The sequence below is a fragment of the Nomia melanderi genome, chromosome 9 (genome assembly GCF_051020985.1).
Source record: "Nomia melanderi isolate GNS246 chromosome 9, iyNomMela1, whole genome shotgun sequence".
Taxonomy (NCBI): Eukaryota; Metazoa; Arthropoda; class Insecta; order Hymenoptera; family Halictidae; genus Nomia; species Nomia melanderi.
In genome coordinates, this window is record NC_135007.1 from 2,437,287 (window position 1) to 2,463,737 (window position 26,451).

Below are 26,451 nucleotides of genomic sequence, written 5' to 3' on the forward strand. Positions count from 1 at the left end.
GGAAGGAATAATGTGCGGATACATTCGTTTCTAGAAACAAGATGAATAGGTATAAACAAATCGCAGTTGCTAATGGTTGCCAGACACTCGGAAGTTCAAAAGTACACATTAAAACGTGCAACTGTTCTGGACACTATCTTCGCGTTTCTCGCTAAGAACTGCGAAGAAACTTTACAGAAGTTCGATGCAATTGCTCAACCGAGATTCGTCGTACAATCGGCGGACATTGAGCGAGATAGTTTTCGACCCACATGTCGACCGGTTCATGCTGAACGCATTAAGCTTTCGCAGTTCAGATGCGACTCAAACTTACATATAATTTTACATCAGCATGACGCAACGAAGATCGGACTATACAGGAACCGTAAATTCTGTCATCTATCATTTCCTGCAGCTTAAAGTATTTTGCTTGATGAGTGTCCCAGTAGCATGACATATGGGGTTGGATTTAATGATATTGTTTAATTCTGATGAATTCCATTATCGGAGTAATTTTGTTTGACGTTGTAACGCGTGTTTGTGCTTACATATTTGAGCGAGTAATTAAACTCCATAATTATAATAATAATAGAGAGTGTATGAATGTAATTTGCTAAAATGGATTAATGCGTAAGGATGCTTGAAATATGTCTAGGAATTTATTTTTGTTTCATATTTCACTTAGTGTTTCAGACAATTATCTACGTAGGTAATTTAATTTTGTAATACGAAGACGAAATTATTAATTCTGAATAATAAGATATTAAAATCCGATTAAATTACGTCAGGCAGTTAGATCAGCAATTTTAAAACTTCACTTACATGTGGCATAGGTTTATTAACTTGTAAAAATGTTCAACCTACTTTTCCATGTTACAAGGAAGCACTTAGCGATACTGTAGTTATTAATGATTAAATTATAAATATAAAATACAGGAAATTTTGAAAGTATTTAAGAACACTGTTACTATACTTTCGGTTTACTACACTGTATAAGTAAAGAAATAAATTTTTATTTATATCCTACTTTTTTAGCTTCTTGCTCTACATTTAATGTTAGACTTATAATAGAGATTTTAAATTATATTTAACTCTTTCGTTACGGAGTATTTTATATGTATCCTCTTTAAGCACCTTCCACCAATGGTGACATGTAAAAATCGATTACTCGTGTTAGATTTTCAAATAAAACACTTCATATCAATAATAAAGGTACACGAGATATCTCGTTCATAGCACCGTTTCTTTGACATCGTGGGGCCGAGATATCTCGTCCATGGTAGCGAAAGGGTTAATAAATATCATTGTAGTGTAACTGGTAAATTGTCATAATCCTTAAATATTATTGACAATTTAACAGTTAAAATAAATGACCATCCACAGTGAATATATAATATCTTTCTCCAACGATAAATTATTAACAACGAACCCTTGCGACTGCAGTCGCTAAACAAATCTTAAGTTAAAGGGTCAACTTGCTTCAGGAATTATAATTTCGCGTAAGGGTCTGTAGTCTATTAATTATACATTATTTCCACGCCTTTCATTCATATTTCATGTGTAATGAATATTCAGTAATAAATTATAAAAGTTATCCGACATTAAACAGGTTCATCAAAAAATCATCAACCTTTTCACACAATCATCCATAAATCAATATCGCTACAGTTTGTCTTCATCATTTACATAACAATCCTTGTATGCATTAGAGGTTTGAAACAAACAAGCATCAGGCGTGAAGAGGGAGTCAGCAGATTTTACGTATGGGAGAGATGGCCACTTTAATCATCTTGTATAAATAATTATCATAACAATTAAAATGATTATATTACATAATATAAATATTATTACAATTAATGTTTCTTCATATGTAACTTCAATTTTTGTTGACCATCTTGTAAGAAAGTAATTAAAGTTTGTTTCGAAATCAAATCTGGTGTCCAAATTCTTTCAGTTTCCGTTTAAATGCGTTTCAAAGAAAATAAGGTTATTTACCTCGGAATTACCCTAATTGTTGAAAAGGGAAAGTACGTTAGTCCGCATAGCGTCATCCAGCTCCTCCGGCAGCGATGAAGTTCGTTATGCGTTATAGATCGAAGGATCAAGTTGGATCGACACTTTCCGAGGTGTTGTCGTAGATGGAGAAAAAAGCACACGGCACGGGAATCAAGGTACAGAGAGGAGGATGAGAGGTACAGAACGCAGGCGCGCTCGAAGGATCGTGCGCGAGCGGTGACCACGTCTCTGATGCTTTCAAGAGCTCCGGCGGGAGCCGCGATTCTTGCTTTCAGTTTATCGTGGCGCCGCTTCCGAATATTCTCGCTCCGGCAAGAACACGGTTCGATCGCGTCCAGCTCGATCCTCATCGAAAATCGTCGTAAATCTCGAATGACACGTGCACAAAGTTTCTTTCCCGGAAATCTCCAAACCTAACGCAATACAAGAAAGAAACAAGACAATTGTTTAAGAAAAATTAACCCAATAATCGTGGTGACTTTTCGATGTTTTCGATTAATTCAACAAACCAGCAACACATTAGTGGAATAATGTGCTCGGCGCTCCGCTGCTCAATATTTTTCGGGGAGTGACCAGAGGTTTTCGGTGTTAGAGGAAGCAAATATTTAGTCAAGATAACGCGTAGCTCGCGGAGACACTTTGAAAGCTTCGTCGACAGCGAACCACGTCTGAACGGTGTGTGTGTGGCCGCGCGTAACGCGTGAGAAACGTCCGTGCCACGGGAAATACCTGTGCAACAGATATTTGAACAGCCCCGGGCGTTTATAAGTACTTGATGTCAGCAATTTCGCTTGTCTCCCTTTGCCGGTCCGCATCTGGGCGGAAAAGTTTCACTTGCCCTATGTCATGCTCCCTATGAAAGTATCGCGCGCGTACAGGAAAACGAGCTGACAAGGCCTAACCTATTTTCGTTGTTTCGCCGTCGGAGATACGTTTGTTTCCGGAGCACGTTGTTTACGGGTTTCAGTAAAATTTGTACAAAATTTTCACACCGGCCGACCGGGTCGAATAAACAAGGAAATTGTTTATGTCGAAATTGTTTCGACGTCGATGACAGGGTGCACCTGCACTAGATGCTGGTCTACGGTGTTCAGTCCTGCCACTGACAGCTCGGGCCGTGCGTGACATAGGCCGCCCGAGGGAAAAAGGAATAAAAATTACCGGTCCCATCCCTTCCATTGATGGGAACAATTCGGCGACCATTGCGCCAGTTCGTCAGCTCGATTCAAGGTGCCCTGAATTCGATTAATTCGGAGCGATCGCGAGAGTCTGCAATTACATTCTCGGTTAATTACGGTTCGATCGTCGATACTTTCGAGTGACGTGTGCCGCCGTGCTTAATCACGTTCGCTAATTTTGCGCCCCGAGTTAACAAAGGGGCTGGCCTCTCTGCCTGTTCGCCGACACTTCATGCATGTCCTGCCGCACGTTACACGCGGATCAATCTCGGCCAGCTGAACGATCGATCCTCCGTGAGTTGCAGAAAGTGTTGGCCACCTTATCAAATGCGGGCTTTGATTTTTATGCACGCTCCCAGCCGAGGTTCTTTCGCCCGTGAAGAAGGATTGGTCTAGGGGATCGAATGGAATAATAAAGTAACGAGAGGGAAAAGGTGAGGACCCGATTACGGCGATTCCGACGAAATATATTTCGCCAATTGCGTATACGGGGAAGTCGTTCCCCTGTGGCAAGAGTAATTGAGTTTATTTGGGAGGGAACGAATAAAAGGATCGCCCGCGGCGTGAGCTTTCCTCCTCGTCTTGGACCGAAAACCTTGAGTAGAACCTTTCTTCCGAGTAACAATTACGCGATTGATCTCGTCCACCCCGCCGAGTTGATCCAACAAGCCGACCCGGAAGGTTCGGTGTTATCCATGCCCGTTGACGGAAGTCGATTCCCGCTCTTTTTATTCCGGTTTCGCGAAAGATCGAAATCATCCGGCGACGTTTGATCTCGTCAGAGCAAACATGCCGATTACCGCAAACAACAATTCCATGACAATGTCCACGTCTTTGCTGGGCTACAATCTGTCGGACGATCGTACGGCCATGCTGTCGAACGAGAGTTTGAATCTGCACATCACCACCGAGATACTTTGGTACTTCTACCTCAAGTTCCAGGGCGAGACCAATTACTTGTTGATCTTCCTCTATGTGCCCGTGATGGTCGTCGCTGTCACGGCCAATGTCCTCGTCATCGCGGTCGTTTTCAAGTACCACTACATGCGCAGGTATGTATACACAGTTTTATGTCCGTCTACGGAGCCGCGAGGTCGTTTCTCATTGGAGAACGAGGACTAGCCCCGTTTCGCAGTGATTTTAACAGGAATCGCTTAGTACAAACGCCTTGAGGACAGATTAATTTATAATTGAATGTTATATTCTTTGCTATCTGAATTATTGATAGTAGCAATTGGATTGTACGTTTTATGCGTTTGTAGCGCACATTCTTAAAATTTGACAGGGTTGGAAGTATGATAAGCTTTGAAAAGGTTTTCATTTTATTTTGTTTTATTTATTGAAGAATTAGTATATACAAATTCGCAGTGGTGAGTTTTAATCTTTATCGTGAGTACAATGTTAATGAATTTCTTTTCAAAGACACTGTTTTCATTTCTAACATTGTACGTACAGAATGCTTTATCAATACTAAAATCCATTAGAATGTTTGAAGGAAGGCAGAAGAATCATTGAAAAGGTTTACATAGATCTGTGCAGTCTTTAACATTGTATGCGACAAACATTTTCATACTTCAATAGTTCATTTTCATCCTCAAATATATTATGCTAGTACAATTGATTCCACAGCAAAATGTTTCTTCAGGTATCTACATTTAATTCCTTGATTTGCTCGAAGACCTAAGAACTGACATGGCCTAGACAACTAGCCATTTCGAACAATTCCAAGCAAATAGAACTCATGCTTATACAAACGTTCCACATTCTCTTAGCACCCCTTCTTTGCAACAATGAATCTCACATTTTACAAAACATTCTACATATTATCCACACAAATCCCGAACAACTATAACAGGGCGCTTTACAGCCTCCCGCACGTCGTTGCCGGCTGGCGTATCCGATAAGACACTGGATAACTTTGAAGTAATTTAAACTTAGGTACACTGAGCGAGACGTCTCGAAACGGATCAAGGAGAGATTTGACTAAATTACGCGGCGACGGGACGATTGAAACGGTATCGGATGTATAGGCTGTTGATTAGGAAAGCCGCCAGCCTGGTCTGACTTACCATCAGGATATTGCTTTTAGGAAAACGGGATCGATTTCGATCGAGTTAATTATAACTGTGAGCGAAACTCGTCTGCAAGGTCAGCCGAATTAACCCCGGTAAGATCAAAGCTGACGCCGTTATCTTCGAGTTGTATTTGAATTTTTAACGGGAAATCGATATAGGAAGCGCGAAACTGATGTAGTAGGTATGTACTTATTTCCTCCAACGGGACTCGGCAAGTTAAATGTCGCGAGCGAGTCTGCACGGATTTCATCTTCCATTGTCATTCATTTACCGGCGCCGGTCATTTGTCGTGACAAGCGTCCTCCTCTCGTCCCCTTCTTCGCGACCCAGTTTCACCGTGAAAGAAGTCGAAGTAGAAGGCGGGAAGGATCGTCTCCAAGGAACGTTTAATTAGGATGCTCGGATTACTGATTAACTGGGGATGTAATGGTAATAACACATGAGCGCGCCGCGTTACGCGAACGCGAATACATACGCGGGCGCACTTCCGTGTAAACAATGGGCTGTGGATTACATTTTCCCGATAGAAGGTGCCGGTTTAAATATAGAAGAGTTGCGGGACGTAACTATTCGCAAATAAATAGAACCGTTGCGACGGTCGATCGTTAGGTAACTGGATGAAACGAATCGCCGACGGAGTTTCAGTGGATCCAGGATTCTCCCGCGTTGCGGCCGTATTATCATCGCGACAGAGCCAAAAATGCACCCCGCGCGTTCTCGAACTTAGGATTCAGAAACACGGAGGAGCTTGCTTATTTCAGATACGTGCAAAGCATCGTGCAAATAAACGATCGGGCTTCAGCTTGTTATGCAAGTTCGTGCGTAGAGGCGCGCAATTGGGGTGTTTATTTGTGAAGTAGGAATTATTACTTCGTCTTTATCCTTCTTTGTGAGAGATCTAGATTTCATCGGATCTATATTTTTAAGCGAAACACCGTTGATCTTCTTATGTTTCTTATGACGAAGTGCACGTTAGGTTGTTCCTGAAACGATTTGTTTGCGGTTTCCCTCTACACGGTCGCGCGAGTTGAAGATACAGCGGAGAACAGCTGAAGACTTATTGTTACCTTCAAGCCAGGGACGAAGAAGAATAGTAGGAGAGTACTACATGGCCACGGCATTTACATGTCTACGTACACAAATGCACCGCACAGTTTACCTCACTTGTCGTTTGCGTGTCTATCGTTTTCTCTTGTGAACAGTTGCCTCGCAAGTCAAGCTTGACAAAACGAAACATTTGCCTTGCGTAAAGAATCATGAAACAAGTCAAATAAGCTGTTGTGTGAAAAATCATTTATTCATTGTCAGAATATTCAAGTCTTTGAAATAAATGATCAGAGCATCGATAAAATATTTCTAAAACTAAAAACACTTAAAAAGTGAAGCTAATTCCATTTTCATTAAATTGTTAAAAGTAAAATAACAAGCCAAGCAGGAAATATTCAAATCTGATAAACAGAAGCTCGATAATGGAATTAGGTTCATTTTTCAGGTGTTTCAAATTTTAGAAATATTTTATTGATGTTCTAATCATTTGTTTCACAGACTTAACCATTTTGACAATGAATAAATTAGTCATTCTACCCTCTGAACAGTTTATATACAAAAGCTCAATTGTTGTCTGTGTTCTCCAGACATCGATATTTCTCTTTCTCGAAGGCCCGTCTTATGCTAGAGCTCCAGGAAATAGTAAGGATAGAAATGAAACCTTAAGAGGATTTCCAAAGCGCGACGTTAAGAAGGGAACACAGTATTCGCTTGAAAATTAGCCAGAGAAGGTGACAATGGGTTGTCCAAGTATGGCACTGAAAAGGTTAGACCTTTTGTCTCGCGGACAAGTAACTCTTCACTTGCAGAGGGTCCTTCGTCGTAAAAGTTGCTTGTTCTTTCGATTGAATCGAAACCTTCGATATCGATCCCGAAATTAATAATACCAGTGATATTTAGAGCAGAACGGAAGATATACATATATAATACATCTGTGGGATGCTAGATGCAACGGACGGTGAATGATTTTCGATGAAGAACAACAAAAACGGACGTTTTTATTTCCAGCGTCACCAATTACTTCGTGGTGAACCTGTCCGTAGCAGATCTCCTGGTGACCACGATTTGCATGCCTGTTGCCGTGAGTCAGGCAGTCTCGATTGTTTGGATCCATGGAGAAGTGATGTGCAAATTGTCCTCTTATCTTCAGGGTAATTACGGGAAAGTTGTCACTTTTTGTGCATCCAATAAATCATCCTAACATAAACAGTATTTTTAGTAGCGATGAAACCAAGCTTATTAGAAATATTAGAAGATCGATAATTCTAAATAAAACTAATCAATGAAATATATTCAAACTTGAATAGAAGCAGTATTATTCGAATGCATACGAATATTCAGTTCAAATTCTTGATATAATTAATCAAATGGTATCAATTACGTACAACGCTATTCCCATCGAATTTAGTTCTATAAATCCAATATATCTCCAATGCTAATTAATTTCAAATCATATTTATGCCAAATCGACGCTTCGCGATGATCAAAATTCACGCAAAATCAAATGGTTTTGTAGCAGTACTTATTTCTTTAACACTGTTTCTACCGAAAATGTCAAAAGACACCTTTTGATATTTTAACTTAAAATTATTGTCCAAATTTAATCGTATATTCTGAATTGACTTTTCAACTTTTCCAATAACGATTATAAAATTAACTATAGAAGGTATCCAGAATTCAATTGAGGAAATATGATTAAACTGAGAAAATAACTTTAACCCTTTGCACTTGGGAGTTTTTGACTAAAAAAATTCAACATTTTCCAATAGGTTATAGGCGACATTCTTTGAAACGAATTTAATGATAGAACATACATAAGTTAAGGAACAAAGTTATTGTTTCTATATTTCACATGATACGTTTAAACGGAGTTTAATATTGTGTGTAAGGCTTTATAATTTTGGTATATCAAATCGAATGGTGACTGAGAGTCACCTTTAGAGTGCAAAGGGTTAACTTAAAATTTCAAAAGATGTCTGTTGATACCTTCGATAGAAATAGTATTGACCTCCATTTAAAACGAAGAAATTATAATAAGGAACATCTTATTTTGCCGTGGAAGTAGCGTTCCTTCGCTATTTATTATCCACACGCATGCACCAATCTCTATCTCATCGCTACTCATTAGTGTGTCTTATCATCGAGTGAAGCGGTTACTCAGGGAAACAGTCAAATATTCCGTTTTTCCCTGCAGACACGTGGCCCGCTGAATATAAAAGAAATATAATCGCGAAATGCTGTGGTATGACGAGTGACTTCTAACAACTCGCCTTGATAAGCAGAGGGAGAGAAGAGCCAGAGTCACTCTGGCTCATGCATAAAAGATTCGCGGAATCTCGTGCGTCAGTGCATGTACCATACATCGGTGTTTCCGCGCGCTGAGTCGCCGCGACGCTCTTTCCCGAGAAATCACTATCTTCGTTGCAGTTTCCAGTTTATTTTTTTTATCCTTTTTTTCATCCTTTCCTCGCGCAACGAATGCAGGACCTTTTCGATCCAGTTATGCCGGTCGCCGTTCTTATTCGTGTATTTATTCACGCGATTACGCGTTTACGTAATTCCACGCAGTCGCAAGATCACAGCTCAACCCATTTGTATTATAATGAAGTATGAAAAAGAAGGCCCTCGTCACCAATTTTCTTTTTAATTTCACGTAAATAGAAAAATTACTTCAAAGTAAAAAGAACTTCATATTTCAGCATTCTGAAATAGAAAAAATAATATAAAATATAATAAAACTTACATAAGAAAGAATGAATTGCAAAGATGTAGTGTTGATGTTGATTAATTATCTTGCGCAGTATGATAATATTTAAAATATTGAATTCATAAAGATACTTCAAGATTTTCACACTGATAAATCGTCTCTCTTCTTATCCTTTAAAATAAACTCTTTGTAATTTTTCTGGTATATTTAGTATTTTTATATTATGTTCAATAATTGCTTCAGCTAATTTTTGTTTGAAGACGTGAAATACTGTTGAACGTATATATATGCTCCAGTGATAGTGACCAGGGGAATTGAGAGTATATATATGCTAATAATGCAAATGGGTTAAAGAGCGCAGGAAACTTGAATCGCAATTCCCTCTTGAAATCTGCGCTGAATGGAAATTCTACCGTGATCTGAAACGATCCTGCGTTCCTCCGCTACGCCAGTTATCCGTTTTCCAAAAGCTGGTGCGACTGCCGCTCAATCCGGTTGAATAAATTCTAAACAGCTGATCGTGATTTAAAAGGATCAAGCCACCCGACGGCACAACCGATAACCAAAAGCATTTGCAGGGGTTGCTGTCGCCGCCTCGGTTTTCACCATTACCGCGATGAGCATCGACAGGTACCTGGCGATAAGGAGTCCTATAGCGTTCCGACAGGTATTCAATCGCAGGAGCACCGTTCTCGTTATCGTGGCCGTTTGGCTGGTCGCTTTAATCATCTTTGTGCCGGTCTTGAGGGTGGTTAGTATAAAATCTAGCGGTTAATGTAATACTGTGGTCAACTATACGCTCGTATTTTTATTTTCCCTGGTAAACGTTCACGGCGCGTTCATACACTGTTCATGAATATTCAAGCGAGACACTGGAAGAAGAGGCATCGAATTTACGAAAAACCGTATTTCGCTCGTTACGCGGGTTATCTATTATTTTCCTTTTCACGAGATTAACATGTTGACTGCCACGGTAGTCACTAGTGACTGGAGCTTTAAAATTACTTGAAAACAATTATAAGATAACTGACGTCGAATAAAAATATTCAATAACGCAAATAACTAGATAGCAGTGTAACGTAAGAATTGCAGTGGCAAATAATTAATAACTAATCCTATTTATCTTTGCTATAAAGGGGTAAGTGATACATAAAACGCTGATGTTTTTTGTGGTAGTCAACGTGTTAATACTAGAACTACTGAGCATTTAATACGATTGATATGTAATCCCTATAAAAATTGTAAGAATAGATTATTTTCAGTTTCTTCAGACATTCGTTATAGAATTTCAGTGAAACTATTTGTTTTTGAAATCATTCTGAATATTCAATGCTTTTAAGGTATCAATAATTGCGAAACAAAGAAATCGAAACCAATCACTTTGACTGGTACGGTAGTTCTAGTGTTAAAGGGAAATTTTGTGTGTTTTTTCCGTGAATGGGTTGAATTAAGGTCAGGCCGTAGCAGTCTTACAAGAAATGCCAGCCTCCTATAAGTCTCAGTCCAGATACGCCTGACGCAAGTTGGATACGTGCGTGGGATCGTTGTCTTGATGAAAAATAAATTCCTCGTCCACAATTCATTCTTCCCTCGAGGATGTGGCGCGATTCGCTGGATTTAGACTAGTAAATCTGTCATCTAATTTTTCTATTTTGATCGAAACATGACTAATTATGATATATTTTTGCGCGGGTATTTTTACAAAGAAAATAGTACCTCGCGTACATTATTCCTGTTTCGTTGTTGACTATAATAATTTTTTTTTCTTATTTTCGTGAAAATATGTATTTCTGCATAATATACTTTCTGAAAATAAAATTACGAGTCCATGCTGTGACGTCATTGTTAAATAACGGGTCCCGTGTTTTACTTTTAATTTAGCAAAAAATAATTCCACTGGATTCGTTGCTGCAGTTGGCAAACAACATTTCCATCGATTGTTGTATGTTTTGATCGAATCGTAGTTAAATTCATACTACGGACAATTTTGGAACGGACTTATAATTCCCTATATATTATTTTCCTGTTTCGTTAACCGCTCTAGTCACTTTCATACACTATTTTCATGAAAATACAGTCTTTTTATTATCACGTTTTTTAAGGATAAAATGAACGTGTGATAAATCGTTGGAATAATTTTACACAGAATTGCGTTTACTTAGCTTTTAAAAGCTACCATTAAAGAAAATAATGATAATACTGTCGTGGCTAAAATTTTAGTATAAATATATTTTTCTGTCCCAAATATGAAATAAGTAAAACAAATGTGAGTAAATTGCTTTCCATATAATATTATTGATTATTATTGATTATTATTAAATATTATTAAATATTATTAAATATTATTAAATATTTTGAATATTATCGAATATTATTGAATATTATCGAATATTATCGAATATTATCGAATATTATTTAATATTATTGAATATTATTGAATATTATTAAATATTATTGAATATTATTGAAAATTATTGAGGATTATTAAAGATTGTTAAAGATTACTGAAGATTATTGAAAATTATAAAATATTGTATACACAATAAGAAAGTTATTATTTAGGGCAATTTCAAATAATATTGTGATGATTATTACTTATTACAAACAAAATTATTACAAATCGTTCGTTTAACTAAAAAGAAAATTTTAAATTACCATAGGTTTGAATTTTGCCATAGTAACCTTCAAGTTTTGAAATATCTGATATTGAAATTCTTTTTTAATCTTGCAAAGTTCCTCGTTCTGGACTATTCCTTGGGCGGTATTCTTTGCCGTGAATGGCTGACAATAATCCCAACACTTTATGTCCACGCGTAGCGCACTGAGAAGATAAGAGAAAAAGGAGGACTGTGTCGCGGGAGAAAGTTTCGCGACAAATAAATCTTTTCCCGCGGATTTGCGTTCTTCGAAAGACAGATCGACGGATGAACGTTGTTCAATCTTTCTGCCAGATGACCTTACACAGCCCCAGCACAGAATACGGCAACATAACTTTCCGCGGGTCTTGGACATTGACGAGGAATTTGTCGCAGAACTCGTCGCGTGTTTCGAATTTACCACCTGCTTACTACATTTGTTCGGAAGACTTCAAGCCTCTCGGCATTCGGCCACACCTTTTCGGAGCTGTCTGTTTCGTGCTGGTATACGCCATTCCTGGTAAGCTCGTGTAATTAATAAAGTAGACAGCGGGTTTTATGCCATCATTTTATTTTCAGTCTATTAATACTAAACCTACCGAGCAGTTAAATTGACTTTCTGAAATTCTTCTAGAGAAACTTCAGGAGTGCGCCTATCGAGACTTTAATGGGTTTATAATTTAGTTTGAGTATTGCTGAATCAATTTCTGTAATAATTTCTCAGAGGAACATTTATAATCTTTTTAACAATTGCAAAATAAAGAAATCAGGGATGTCATTTTGACTCGTTTTGTAATTTTAGTACTAAGACCCTTAAAATAAGAAATAAATTGTTATATAATTTCTTATCTTTCTTTAGGAAAATTCTGGTTTTGCATAAAGCTCCGTAGTCTAATAATTTTGCCTTGAGACATACGTTTTCCTTATTCTTTTCATTACACTTTGTCCTGACATCACAAAATGACAAACTTATGAAAAACTTTCAAAAGTCAGGATGTTCATAAACAAGCGGTAAACTTTTAAAATTTCAACATGTTCGCCGACAAGTCAGGAATTTTCAAACATCAACAAGTTTGTAAACAAGCGGAAAACCGTCGAAAGTCAATTGGTTCAAAAAACAAGTGAAAAATATTCAAGAGTCAAAAATATGTTCAAAAACAAGTGAATAACTTGCAAATAATTACGTGTTACAATCAATTAAAAAGCTTTCGAAAGCTAACTTTCCGAAACAAGTGAAAAACTTTTAAATTATTCCAACAGAAAGACAAAATTTTTAAAAATCAAAAATGTGTTCCAAAACAAGTAAAGAACTTATAAATAACAATAGATTAAAAACAATTGAAAAGCTTTCAAAACTTAACTAGTTTAAGAATAAATTAAAGCTTTGAAAAGTCAATTTGTTTAAAAATAAGAGAAAAACTTATATATGTCGCAAACTTAAATTTGTACGGTACACGTAACTTACGATCGTGGCCAGCACTTAATTCATTATTGTTACCTTCAAAAACGAGCAATATGTTTATCATCATCTACTTTTCTGTCTTATAGTATTTTCTGATCGTGTTACTTCCTTTGTTTAGGTTTCGTCGTGATCTTGTTTTACTCCATGATGGGCCGAACGCTGTGCTCCCGAAAACCCCCATTCGATTGCGACAGCGTTAAAGGAAATGCTAGTTCGCAACAGGTTGGTTTGAACTCTACTAACTTCATGGATATAGTCCTTTCTTGATAATCAATTAATTAAGGGGAAACTAAGATGACGATGAGAGAAGGAACTTTCCAAAGTTCCTTTCTAGGTAAATTACTTACTTTGTAATTTATAATTATACATATAACGTATAATTACTTATTTTATAATTAATTACTTTTTAAAATATATAATAGAATATTTCTTAAATTATTTTTACTCGCAGTTTCATTGAAAGAATATTAATATTTGTAACTACAATAGTCGATGGTGTATGTAGCCATAATAATCTTTTTCCAAGTATGCATAATGATTAACCGAATCTTTAACACTACAACGAAACTTGTTTAAAACTTAAAATAATAGCTTTAAATGTGTTCACGAATTCGATAAGGAAGTGATTTATTACAAAATGTAGATCTTTAAAAGAGAAAATTTTAAGTCAGGTCACAAAGATTGACATTATCTTTTACATTACAAAGGAACAAATTAATAAATTTATGTATAACATTTTATTAAACAAAGTACATTTATTCTAAGGTTTTAAATGTTCACTCAACGGTGGAAATATGAAACGCATTTTATTTGTCCCGATATTTTACTACCTATGGTCTAATTTTTATTTCAAGTATCTCCATTACGTGTAGTAATTCAGTGTACCTGGAGTAAAATCGGATTATAGATTAATAAACCGCCAAATGAAAGCAACGAAGCATCTTTTCACAAGCTTTTTGTCACTTAAATCCTTGTAAATTGAACTAAAATGTTCGATGATTTTGCTTTATATCTACGACTATTTAAAATTTCGTTGAATTCCATATTAGTATTACACGCTTTCCAGGCAACGATGGTTCAACAATTTCTCGTTAAAACTCTAATGATATAATATAGTCTATAACTTTTGTACATATTACCTATCTAATCAATATTTCCATGAATGGATAGTCCATAATAAGCACTTAATTTGACTATTAGTTATCCTTCATTTGACAGTCCTTTATACAATTTAGTTTAACTGATGTGGATATTCACAACACATTAGTTGATGCATCGTACACCATAGTCAAGTTTCTGACGCAGAATGACTTATTGGAAGATTAGGAAGGTGGACAATAATGCAGAATACAACGGAGCTCCGAAGAATTGCTTCCGGTTAGTTTTAATCGTTCCACGATCCGTATCAATATTATAGAAACTCCTTATATTTTCGAATTACATTCAGCTGCTGACATAACGAAGCATAAAAGAAATGCGAAAATAAAAAAGAATTTTCGACTTCTCCGAAGCGTCACTTTGGTTTCTCCTTTAGCCCCTTAACCTAGAATATCGTGTCAAACTCGAGATGAAAATTTTAAACTGAATTTAACGAATCTAAGCATTATTTATTTTTCTAAAATCTAAATTAAGTATTAATTTTCTATTATCAATCGTTAGCATTTGGAGTAAACGCAAGCATAGAATAAGCATCAGAATTTTTTCTTTTCCTAATGCATTATTAATGATAAAGCAGTTGTATCGATCAAAGTTACGAAATATATCATACGGCAAGGGATTAGAGAGTGCTAGAACTACCGAGGATGTAATATATAGTGTATATATTTTGTTCGGGAATAATATACGGGAATATAGAAAACTCTAATAGATAACTTCGTTCATTAATAATAAAACAAATAATGTTTAACACGTTGACTGCCACGGTGGTCATCGGTGAACGGAGCTTCCGAATTGCTTGAAAACAATTACAATAAGAAAATTAATATTGAATCAAAATATTTAGTAACACAAGAAGCTAGATAATAATATAAAATGAGTACTGTAATACCAAAACATTAATAATTATTTCTCATAGTATATTCCTCTATTATAAAGGAATAAATCTTACTATAACAAAACGCTCGAAATTCTTGTGGCACTCAATGTGTTAAATATAAGGAACTATATAATAGCGACACAATTAAAACAACACACAATTACTGCTACGAAGGCCAACGCACGAGTGTCTTTAAACACAGACTCTTTTTCGGACATTCGCACTCCAAAATCATTCTTTCCCCCATAATCATTCTTTTCACTCGCACTTTCCATAAACCCACAAACACGCCCTTTGAAAGCCGGACTGGAAACCTTGGACCTGCGACGTTGTGTAGGCAACCTTCCCTCGACGTTAGGCTTCCCTCTTTTATTGCCCTTCGTTCACATTCATTCTCGCATTCACGCTTCCTAACCAATTAACTACGTTTGACAATTATACACGTCATCTAAAACCTTGAAATTATACTAATACTTTCGACGATGAATTATGTATTTTTTCAGACAAACATGTAATTCTTTTTTTTATTATTTTAGTTTTTCATAAAAATATACTCTAGGTGCATTCGTCCTGCGTTTCACGAGTACACACTTCATTTTTTCATTTTATTGCGAGAAAAACGAGAGATTTCTCAAACTAAATTCCATAGTTAACAGGTGAAAGATATCCTCAGCTATACTAAAAATCCTGGATACTACAAATATGATTAATATCGAGTCCTTATAAAAATTGTAACAACAAATTTTTTTCAGTTTCTTCGTATATTCATTATAGTATTCAAGTGAAACAAAATAAGGAAAGTGAGATCTGTCATTCTGAAGGGTGCGGTAGTTCTAGTGCTAAGAAGCCTTTTAATTGAGAAAAATTACTCGATCTGTTTTACCGGATCGAATTAAGAGATCGCTGGTTCGTGACACAAATCGATTCTCGAACTCCAGTTCATTAAAGCCCATTCAACGGCAGTCTGGACAACGTCTAGAAATAGCTAGTGTGCTCCGTAGGGAACGTCTCTTATCTGCGAAGTTCATAATTCACCATCAGGATAAAGTTCTTCGACCGCCCTTATTCAGTTTCTTTTCACCCTACCTTCTGTACACGCGTTTAATCATGTTTAATACTGGGTTGACACTGGACAGAAGTGTTCACGAACAGAGACAGCATTATGTGTACACCGGAGCTGGCGAACAGTTTCCGAGTAGGTTGCAAATAATTAACCAGTTAACTGCGTTTGACGAAATCGCAAACTAAACTGAATAGGACAAAGTGAGAGAGGAATAAAGAGTTGGCGCCCGTATTTATTCCTTGTCGTTATATCTCACGTCGTCGTATTCAGTTTAATTTCTGATCTTCGTTTACGCGAATCAGCCAATAACAAAAAGGGTCGAAACGAAGCGTCAACGTTCATCGCGAGTGGCTGTGTCTTCTTGCCGCACTTGCTCCTTCAGTTTATAGGACATATGAACAGATTTTGTCTCTGGACAATACACTGGTCCACAAAAGTATTTAAAATTGACATATATGAAAATGTTATACTTACCGAATAGAAGATATTTTGAAAATGTATGATGCTTGGCCTATATCTGAGAATAATGTATATTAAACAGATAACTGTGTTTGACGAGTATACATGCCATTTTAATACTCGAAATATTACTAATTCTTTCAATGATAAATTATTTATTTTTTCAAATAAACATGTATTTTTTCTTCGTTTTGCTTTAGTTTTTGGTTGGAATATATTATAGTTGCATTTACCCTGCGTTTGACGAGTATACACTTCTTTGTTTGATTTTATTGCGTGCATAATGAGAAATTTTTGAAACTAAATTCCATAGTTAACGAGTTAACTGAAATCGAATAACATGCGCCTGAAATATCGATTTCGATTAAAAATGTGTATGTCAATTTTAAATACTATTGCGGATCAGTGTACCTCTTTGGAAAAATATCTAGAAAAGATCTGTTGCTCGCGGCAGCTGCAGTTTTTTGATTGTTCTAATGGATATAGATTTTCACTAGACGTAGATCGAATACAGCCTGAAGTTTAATTGGGAAGTGATCGTTAAATTCACCAAAAATGTGTTAGAACGTGTTACAAACGCATCCGCGCACTCTTTGTGCCTTAAAGCATATCTTTTGATGCATCCGATGATGAATTTTCTGCACTATACGCGCAAAAATGTAGGTACACATCGTCAGCGAACTTATTACGCGTTGATAGAGAGAAGGCACGGGAAAGGAATGCGGGTCTAATTAGTCGAGTGGAAGAGAATACGTTCCTTCTCGCAGGCACATTCATTTTCGGTATTAATTAGTTAACTGTGGTTGACGAGTATACACATCATCTTGAAATCAAGATAATATCAACTCTTTCAATTATCAATTATTTAATTGTTCAAAGAAATATCTAATTCTTCTTCGTTTAGCTTTAATTGTTCGTTAGAATATGTGACAGGTACATTTTCTCCGCGTTTGACGAGTATATATTTCATTGTTTGCTTTTATTGCGCGTACGAGAGATTTTTTAAATTCACGGTTAATAGGTTAACACATTGATCGCCAAATCAGTACTCATCAAAATCTTATTCAGTAGAAACAATTTCCTCAATAAACAAAAACTAGAGAATTTTCATAGCGATTGCTCTCTTAACTTTCATGCATTATGAAGATCCAACAAAATTCGATTTGTTTCGATCAGCGAGAGAATAATTTTTAAATCTGTATAGAAAATAATGCCTTCAAAATTTTGGTGGTAGTTAAAGTATTAATGCTTTGCACTTCAAAGAGGCTCTCAGTTGCTACTTGCTTTGATACACCAAATTACAAGATTTGATATTTAATATTAAGCTCTGTCTAATGTATCAATATACGAAATATTGAAATAAAACAGTTTTCTTCTTCAATCCTTTGAGTGCTGAATGCTCCCAGCCGAAACGTTCCGTGTGGACGGAATATTTTTTTGTTCATCTGAAGATCGATGAATCATATTAATTTATATAAGTAATTAACATGTTGACCGCCACGAAAAACATCAGCGTTTTAAGCTACCGAACATTTTTATACAACCTTAGTTATCTTATGAATTAGAACTATTTTCAAGTCATTTTGAAGGTTCGGTCCCATGGGACCACTGTGGCATGAAAGGTGTTAAGTTTTAATTAAATTGCATTCATAATTTCTCAGTTTTACTAAGTTGAATAATGCTAAGAAACGTATTAATTTCATATACTTATAATTATTATTACGCTACGTGTAAGATTAAAAAGATCAAAAGACGCATATATGCGCCCATAGTACATAGTGATGACTTTCGTCGGGCGCATATATGCGCCCACGGCACTCAAAAGGTTAGCATGTTCGCGACCAGCGTTTGTTTCAGTAGCAACCTTCATAGCTACAATATTTTATTAAACCCAGCAAATCCTCTTTATAAAATATAAATATAGTTCAAGAAAAAAATCGCGTCAACTACCTACATCTTATACCATGTGTAACAATTTTACATACAAAATATTCTTTACACAAGATACAAAATGTTGTGCATTACAAATGTATGACGCTAGTCGCGAACGTCTTAATCTGTGTTAATAAATTTACTTTCTTGTTGAGTTTAAAAGAATATCGTCTATATCTCATCAGAAAATGCTGGGTATCTCTAGTGTACAAATTTCTGGAGTGCAAATGATTAGTATATTATTCATCAATACAGTTACACGATAGTCAATCAATACCATAAACAAACCACTCAGTAAAAGACAAAAAACTCCTTTTGCCCCTGCAGCATACCGGATGCCAGTTCCCGATCAACGTATAGCATTCTGCGAACTGTTCGCAAACAGCGGCGCAGAACCAGCGCAAAGGTTCTGCTTTCATTCAATGAACTGTACGATAAATTTTCATCTCGCGGTTTCCTGTTTCCCGGGATCACGCTGATATTCCTCAAACGGAGCGGCTTACGCTGACACGGATTAGACAAACGAATGCCTCTGATCTCCATCTAAATCCGGCCGCGTTTACAACGGTGCGTAACTGCATTCTGTCCGCAGACGTTCCGACTGGTACGTGAGAGAAGGCGAATTGCTTGGATATTGCTCCTTCTGGCGGTGCTGTTCGCGTTGTGCTGGCTGCCGTACAACGTCCTAATGCTTCTGATCGACCTGGGTGTAGTCGGTGAGTGGTTGACCATTGATGAAAGCGGCGGCAGTCGTCACGCGCCTTTTAATTGAATTCCCATGTACTTCCGAAAGCCACTCGTAACGCGTGAAAACCCACGTACTTCGATAATTTAATAATATGATCGTGTCCCGGCGCGACAGCGCCGAGGGAGGTGTATCATAAAAGTACCCAGACGACGTTAACTTCGACTATTTCATTTTTGCGGCGAATTACCAAACCGAAAGGGGAGCAGGAGATCGCCTATTCCCATTGTGCCGATGGTCGGATGTCTGGAAAGTTTGCGGGTAACGAAGTCCCGAAAATTGTTCGCAGGGGAAGGAAAAATGACCAGAGACGCCCGTTCCTATTGCCTGTTCCTGGGACACGCGAATAGCGCCCTGAACCCGGTGGTCTATTGCTTTATGACTCGCACGTTCCGGCGTAGTGTCGCTGAGATCCTCCGCTGCGGTCCTCACGGGCTGGCGCACCGGAAACCACGTCGCAGAGTAAGTGTCGGCAGTGCGAGTCCGTGTGTGGATCCTATGCATGTATAATAATTCCGAGGAAGGCTTTCTTTCTCGACGGTTGCCGACCAACAAGGAAACAAGGTAAACGCGAGACCTCTGAGCGTCGGGAAAGATTTGATGATGTTCCGTGATTCTACCTAATATTAACCACCCCATCCCTTCATCCCATTTCGCGGACCCTACGCACGCCATTTTTCTACAGCCGCGTGGTTTTTATTTAATCAAGAAATACAGCGAGCCCTGTTTATTAAGTTATTATCTTGATTTAGTCAATTTCGGTGGGTAACTATGATCATCTAATACATTTACTTTATTAAGTTAAGTTTTTATAAATTTGTACTGAGTCATGGATATTTTGCATTGTTTTAGTTAGTTGACTGTAATAGAGCCTTTTGCATGCAAATATTTTGAAACACAAATAAACACATATATTTCCCATTTTGCTTGTATGTTCCATGGTGATTTTATCCAATATTAACCACCCTATCCCTCCATCCCATTTCGCGAACTTTGTGTACATCATTTTTCTTCAGCCATGCGGTTTTTATTTAATCAAGAAATATAGGGAACTCCATTTATCATGTTATTTCTTTAATTTAGTCAGCTTTGGTGGCTAACCATGATCATCTAACGAATTTACTTAAGCAAGTTAAGATTGATCTGCGAGTTTTTAGTTAGCGTGGTATCATGTAGATCTGTTTTTGTAAGTTTGTACTGGGTCATGCATATTTTGCATCGTTTTAGTTAGTTTACAGTTTACTATAACAGAGGCTTTTGCAAAAAAATACTTAGGAACATAAACAATCAATTTCCTAGATTTTAATTTACCACTAAAACTGCCAAATAGGTCAAAATGATCCATTCCTGATTTCTTCTTTTTGCAATTATTAAAAATATAACAAATGTTTTTCTGAAAAATGATTAAAGAAATTGCTTTAGCAATACGCAAATTTAATTGTAAATTAGTTACAGTTTCAATAAATGCATTCTTGGAGTTTCCATAGAAGAATTTTAAAAAGTCAACTGAACTGCTCGGTAGTTTTAGTGTTAAATAAATGGACTTCAGTATCGAGAAAGATTATTCCCTACGCCGAAATTCCATTGTTTGAACATTTATCACCCTATTATTTCAAATGCAAAAGGTTCCGATATACTAAAGTCCCTCATTCTCGACAAGTAGGTATTTCATCAAGAATGTGCATTCGGTGTCCACTAGAGTTATGGAAAACTGTTAAAAAATCCACCGTAGGTCAGAATAATGCAAAAACAGAAGAAAGAGTTCAACCCACGTCAACGCAAGTTTTGCAAACATAATCGTAGAAAAGAGCAATTACTGTATTCGCGTATTCAAATGCCGTATCCTGCTACGCGTGTATCGTTGTTAAGCGTTCTCCAGTATAATCGTCGAATAGAAGAGTTTAAAGAGTCACGTCGATACATCACTCACTGAAACACGTGCAAGGGTTCGACCCCAATACACACGTGACTCGCTATAATCCGCGTCTATGAATGACAAGATACGTTCCGTTGGGTAACGAACAGCGGACAGATATTAAAATCCCGTCGACATCGCGCACGCGTACGTCATCTTCCTTTTTTCCCTTTTCGCTCACCAGCGTTCGACGTATGCTAAAATATCCCGGGATGTTCCACGTTTAATCCGTCGCGTGATAACTCGCGGACTCTTTGATGCGCCGTGGCATGTGAGCTTAACGTCTCCGCCGATGCGCGTGATGAAGGGCGGGAAATGAACTCGCAGAGTAAGTATTTATCGGCGTCATCGTTACGATTCTCGAAAACACAAGAAACCATTCTACCCGTCTCGACCGCTCTTGGAATTTACACCTAGCCTTCGATTTATATGGTAGATTGGTTCCCCGAAAATGCTGTGTAAATTGAAACCGTGCAATTCGGGTTCGAAGTTCATATTGAACAGAAATACAGCATATAATACAAACAATAGTATTTATTATTTTATAAAATAAAAAATTATATACATACTTTTAAATAAAAATCATGAACCTGTTAACTGGAATTTAATTAAAAAAATGTCTGATAATGCACGCAAAGAAATCAAATAATGAATTGTATGCTCGTCTAACGCAAGGTAAATGCAGCTATAATATATTCTAACCGAAAACTAAAGCAAAACGAAGAATTACATGTTTGTCTGAAAAAATAAATAATTTATCGTTGAAAGAATTATTATCATTTTGATTTTAAGATGACGTGTATACTCGTCGAAAGCAGTTAACTGATTAATTCAACAAAATTGCATATGTACCTAATTCGCAAACAAACAAAAATTAATGTAATTTTTGCATTTGTCTGACCTTACCGCGTTAAAACAAAATTCAAGTGTCGTGTAAGTGGAAGCTTTTCCACTCTTCTTCAACCGTATTAAACCGAAGTCGTACAATTCGAATGCCGTGCAAATCGAAGGCTATATGACGGCGGCGTGAACAGGAATTTACGAGCGTCTCTTGAATCGAGTTTAGCGATTTCATTAAAATCCCCGATATGAATTTCGCGCGCACGTACACGCAAAATTATAGCTGGTGCGTGACACACGTTGCGCAATCGATTTCACGGTCATGTTCACGGCGACCGAATTAGCTGGTGCGCGATAGTAAAATCGTTGCTCTCGCCGGTGGGAAAACAAATGTCGGTTGCACCGTTCGGCAGTTGATGCCAACTACTAAATTTCTCTGGACTCGTATGAATAACGTTTCTTCCGCGTCCCGTTTGTGGGTTGTGCAATGTTTTAATACACTAACTTTAACACGTTGATCGATGAATACCGATGGCTGGAGCTTCCACATTGCTTGGAAACGATTTCAAAAAGAAAGCCGATGCCAGCTAGTTTCTAATACAGGGTGTTCGGTAACTAGTGGTACAAGCGAAAAGAAAATGATTATACATGAAAAAATAAATCGAAAATATAGAATAAGAATTTTTTCATGTGAGGCTTTGTTTTCGAGAAAACAAACACTTGATCATGTCTCGTTATAACGGATGTCACTGTAGATCATTGTCTCGGTGGATCATTATCGCAGTTTAAATTTGTTTTTATCGTACCGGAAAATTAAGAACATGCAATGAAATAGGACATTGAAGTAATCATAATGTTTATTATTACAGAAATTGCTGAAAATGTTGCTCATTCTGCCGAATACATAATTCTGCTCTTCTAATTAAATTTCTATGAACGCTTTCTAACGTATTCTGTTGTTTTAATGTATGAAGGGCTACTAATAATCTTTCCTTTTAATTGCTCGCAACTTGTGATATAATTTAAAAGTTATAATATTAAAACAAACAATCGATTTTAATACTATTTGTATTTGTTATGAAAAATAAGGAATACTATATAAAATGCTCAAAATTCTTCTGGTTATCAACGTGTTAATAGTTTAAGGTATTCATTGACGCGTATTACTGGTGACCATGAATATTAATTGCATTTTTATTACAACTTTATTTTTTATTGTACATACGATCTTCATTGTGGGTTACTCTTTTTAAAATCTTTGCTTGAAACCGATACAAGTTTTACTTTTTATTACTAAGGTAAGGTATTAGTAAGGTAAGCTAGTTTCTCACTACTAACTGGCAATAGCAATTCACAATAATTACACGCACACTGTATGATTCGTCTTTTGGCTAGGTACTGCATTATACATCTACTGCGTAATTCGTGTTTAATGGGTTAACTTTCGAAAAGTAAATATTTTCAAGGATTTCATAGGCAATAAAATTCGAGATCCTATAAATCTTTAATTCGACTCCCTTATTGATGTCTTCAATAATTTGGGTTAAGATAGGTTAAGGAAACATCACCCAGAAGTTCACCCATGACCTCTATGATACAGCTTCATATTTATATTAAAATATTACAATGATATAATTTTTATTCAGTACATGCACCATAGATAGATATTAAGATGAAAAAGTTCAGCATGTGACAGATCAGGGTCATAAATCACCTCATGCCAATTTTGTTTTACTATTATTAAAAAACATGTTGACTAATGATGTTACTGTTTTGAGTTTATTTAGATAATAAGTAGTAATAACGTTATTACAAAATAAATCAATTCTTTCTCGTCCTTTACTGCAAACGTAACAACCATAGCATTAACCTGCATTCCTCCGATGACAGCTTTTAAAGGCTAAATACACCGGACTCCGCGAGAAAAAGCAACGTTTTGGGTCCACAGAGTAGTTCTCTCGTGACACCTGACGCGGGCGCAATTAAGGAAACGCCGATCAAAGCGGACAGCGTGACAGACTGAAGGGGGAAAAAGTAGGAGCTGAATATCGGTAGCTCTTTAGTTGAGAAAAAATAAAGGTCTCTCGTGGCCTGTACTCTTTTAATTCAATGGAGTGGTCAATTGTCCTCAATAAAATATCCTTGCACTTACAACATGAAATAACCCACTAGAATCGCTTTAATAATCCTTCGTCATTGTTGTTCCAACTATAAACCTGGCTTCTGTCAGTAAAAGGGAACACAATAACTTCAAAAGTTGTTCGATGTCCTACACCACTGGTGGTTCTGTCGTGCTGTTTCAGAGTGCTCAAGGAACCGCGGTGATCGATGACGTGTGCGCAGGATGCAGTACTGGCGGCGGTTCAATGAAACGAGGGTTGTTGCGCAAACGAAGAATGCTGGCCGGATGCGGATGCGGCTTGCCGATAGGTGGTCACCACGCGGTTGTAGCCCTCCGACGCACAGTCACATTGAGCAGCGGCTATGACAGCTTCTACAGCAAGCATAGTCCTCATAGACTTTGCTACATGCTGCGCAGCCTTCGAGGAAAACCCCAAATGGCGATCGAGCCAGCCGCCAATGCGGATAGGCACAAGGAGACTTGTTACGAGAGGAACGACCCAGAGGCCAGTCAACCGCAAACCAACACTGTCGTTACCACTGATGAGCAACGCTGTTAAACAGCTCGATCTGCTGATCAGTAATGATCGATCTTCTTACAATTAGAGACATTGTGATTTAGATGTTACGTGTGCGAACATGCTCGATATATATGCGAATTAAGGATGAAGACAGTCCACGAGCAACAGGGTATGGAGATTCAAGGATGATACCAACGAATGATTTACCTGTCAGTCGACTGTCTGAACACTTGTTGCATATTGCGAACCATTTGTAGTGAAGAGATTTAATGGAGAGAGTGGTATTCGTGGTTTTCTTTTAATTTTTTTAATGGATCGACTCAGACTGGTTTGTGAAGAGCTGAAAGCTTGTAAGCTTGTTTATTGTAAGTAATCTGAACGGGGTTAGAGGAACCGTTTGTTTAGGTGATTCTAACAGGGCGACGCCAGTCTAAACTCGAAATAGAATATTTGAAACTCAAGATTACAGTATGAAGTGTCTGCATCCATTGTGGTGAATAAATAAAGGACCCTCTTAATGGTGAGTTTTTGTTGAAGATATCGTTTTACAATCTTTCAGTTTCGAGATTGGGAAGAGTAGGGTAGTTAAAGAGACAAAGGTAAGTTGACTGAATAAAGAAAAGGATAAAGGGAAAAATAGAGTCAGTTGTTACGAATTGCTAAAACAAGCATCAGTCGCTGAGACAACGTTTGTCATTACAGTTGTATGTCTACACTTTATCCGTTTCAACTGCTGTTGAAAGAATTCTTGATATGAGGGTGGATAAGAAGGTACGTCAGACGACGACGCAACCGGAACAGGGATGAAAGTACGTCGACGTTTAGTAAATATTTGTTCTTGGTAAACGAACGTTCCGTAGCTGACGTCGACAGTATTATGGAGCTCAATTAAATGTGAATTGAATGGATCCCGACTAAAATGGTCGTAAAAGAAATCGCGTGATTAAGAAGGTAAACTATGTGCTTGGTAGATCGGTGTATAATTCAAGGGGCATGTACAAATTTTGACTTATCGCGTGGTGAATTATTACAACGACGAATTCCAAGAGTTGAAACATGGTTCATTCATACGCGTATCGATCCGTCGTAGAACAAATTTTTCTTACATTTAGTACAATTGTGCACACGTGGGGCTTGTTTGAAACCTTTGGACTATTCCATGTATTAAAATTGTTGGGTATGAAATTCTCTTAGATTAGTTTATATGACTTTTCTCAAAGAATATCATGACAAAGATAGGAAGTAGGTAAATATTTCTTATATCAAAAGTATACCACGTACAGAATTTCTCTCGTATTCTCATTCGTTTAATACTTTATCTTTGAAGTTGGAATTGCGGAGAAAATCGTTTTAACTTTTGATAAAGCTGCAGTACAAAATTATTATATTCAACAATTATTATTGAATCTCAATCAAGTGAATCCTAACGGATACCCTCGAATAACGTTTATTAATATCAAAATATTCTAAAAATATCCTCGCATCGCTATCGAACGTTCTAAATTCTGTCTTTAATGGTGCATAATAGAAAACTGCACCATTCTTATCCTGGAAGACAGGCGTATCGATCCCATCGATGTCGCATGCAGCTGCAAAAACTCACTCGAGTGTTCTATCTTAAATCTCGATTCCGCTCCAGCAGATTAAAATACACAATTTAAAAAAGTCGGATCGAATATCGATTAATCTTCTGCCAAATAACGACGCGTGCTCATCGAAC

The 26,451-nt window shown here is 37.1% G+C and overlaps 1 protein-coding gene across 5 annotated transcripts in view; it reads left to right on the top strand.

The window, feature by feature from the left end:
* The first annotated feature begins 2,233 nt into the window (after positions 1-2,233).
* The window catches only part of LOC116431265 (QRFP-like peptide receptor), a 28,512-nt gene continuing 4,294 nt past the window's right edge, over positions 2,234-26,451 (top strand). Inside the window, exons 1-9 of one of the 5 annotated variants that reach the window (XM_076370451.1) lie at positions 2,234-3,607; positions 3,956-4,225; positions 7,304-7,446; positions 9,581-9,753; positions 11,954-12,158; positions 13,219-13,322; positions 19,182-19,305; positions 19,624-19,796; positions 24,393-25,255. In XM_076370451.1, coding sequence (XP_076226566.1) covers positions 3,963-4,225; positions 7,304-7,446; positions 9,581-9,753; positions 11,954-12,158; positions 13,219-13,322; positions 19,182-19,305; positions 19,624-19,796; positions 24,393-24,770 — 1,563 coding nt within the window. In that variant the 5' untranslated portion in view covers positions 2,234-3,607; positions 3,956-3,962 and the 3' untranslated portion in view covers positions 24,771-25,255. Of the gene's footprint in view, positions 4,226-7,303; positions 7,447-9,580; positions 9,754-11,953; positions 12,159-13,218; positions 13,323-19,181; positions 19,306-19,623; positions 19,797-24,392; positions 25,256-26,451 lie in introns of those variants that run through there. The other 4 variants (XM_076370454.1, XM_076370452.1, XM_076370453.1 and 1 more) reach the window with 4 other exon arrangements.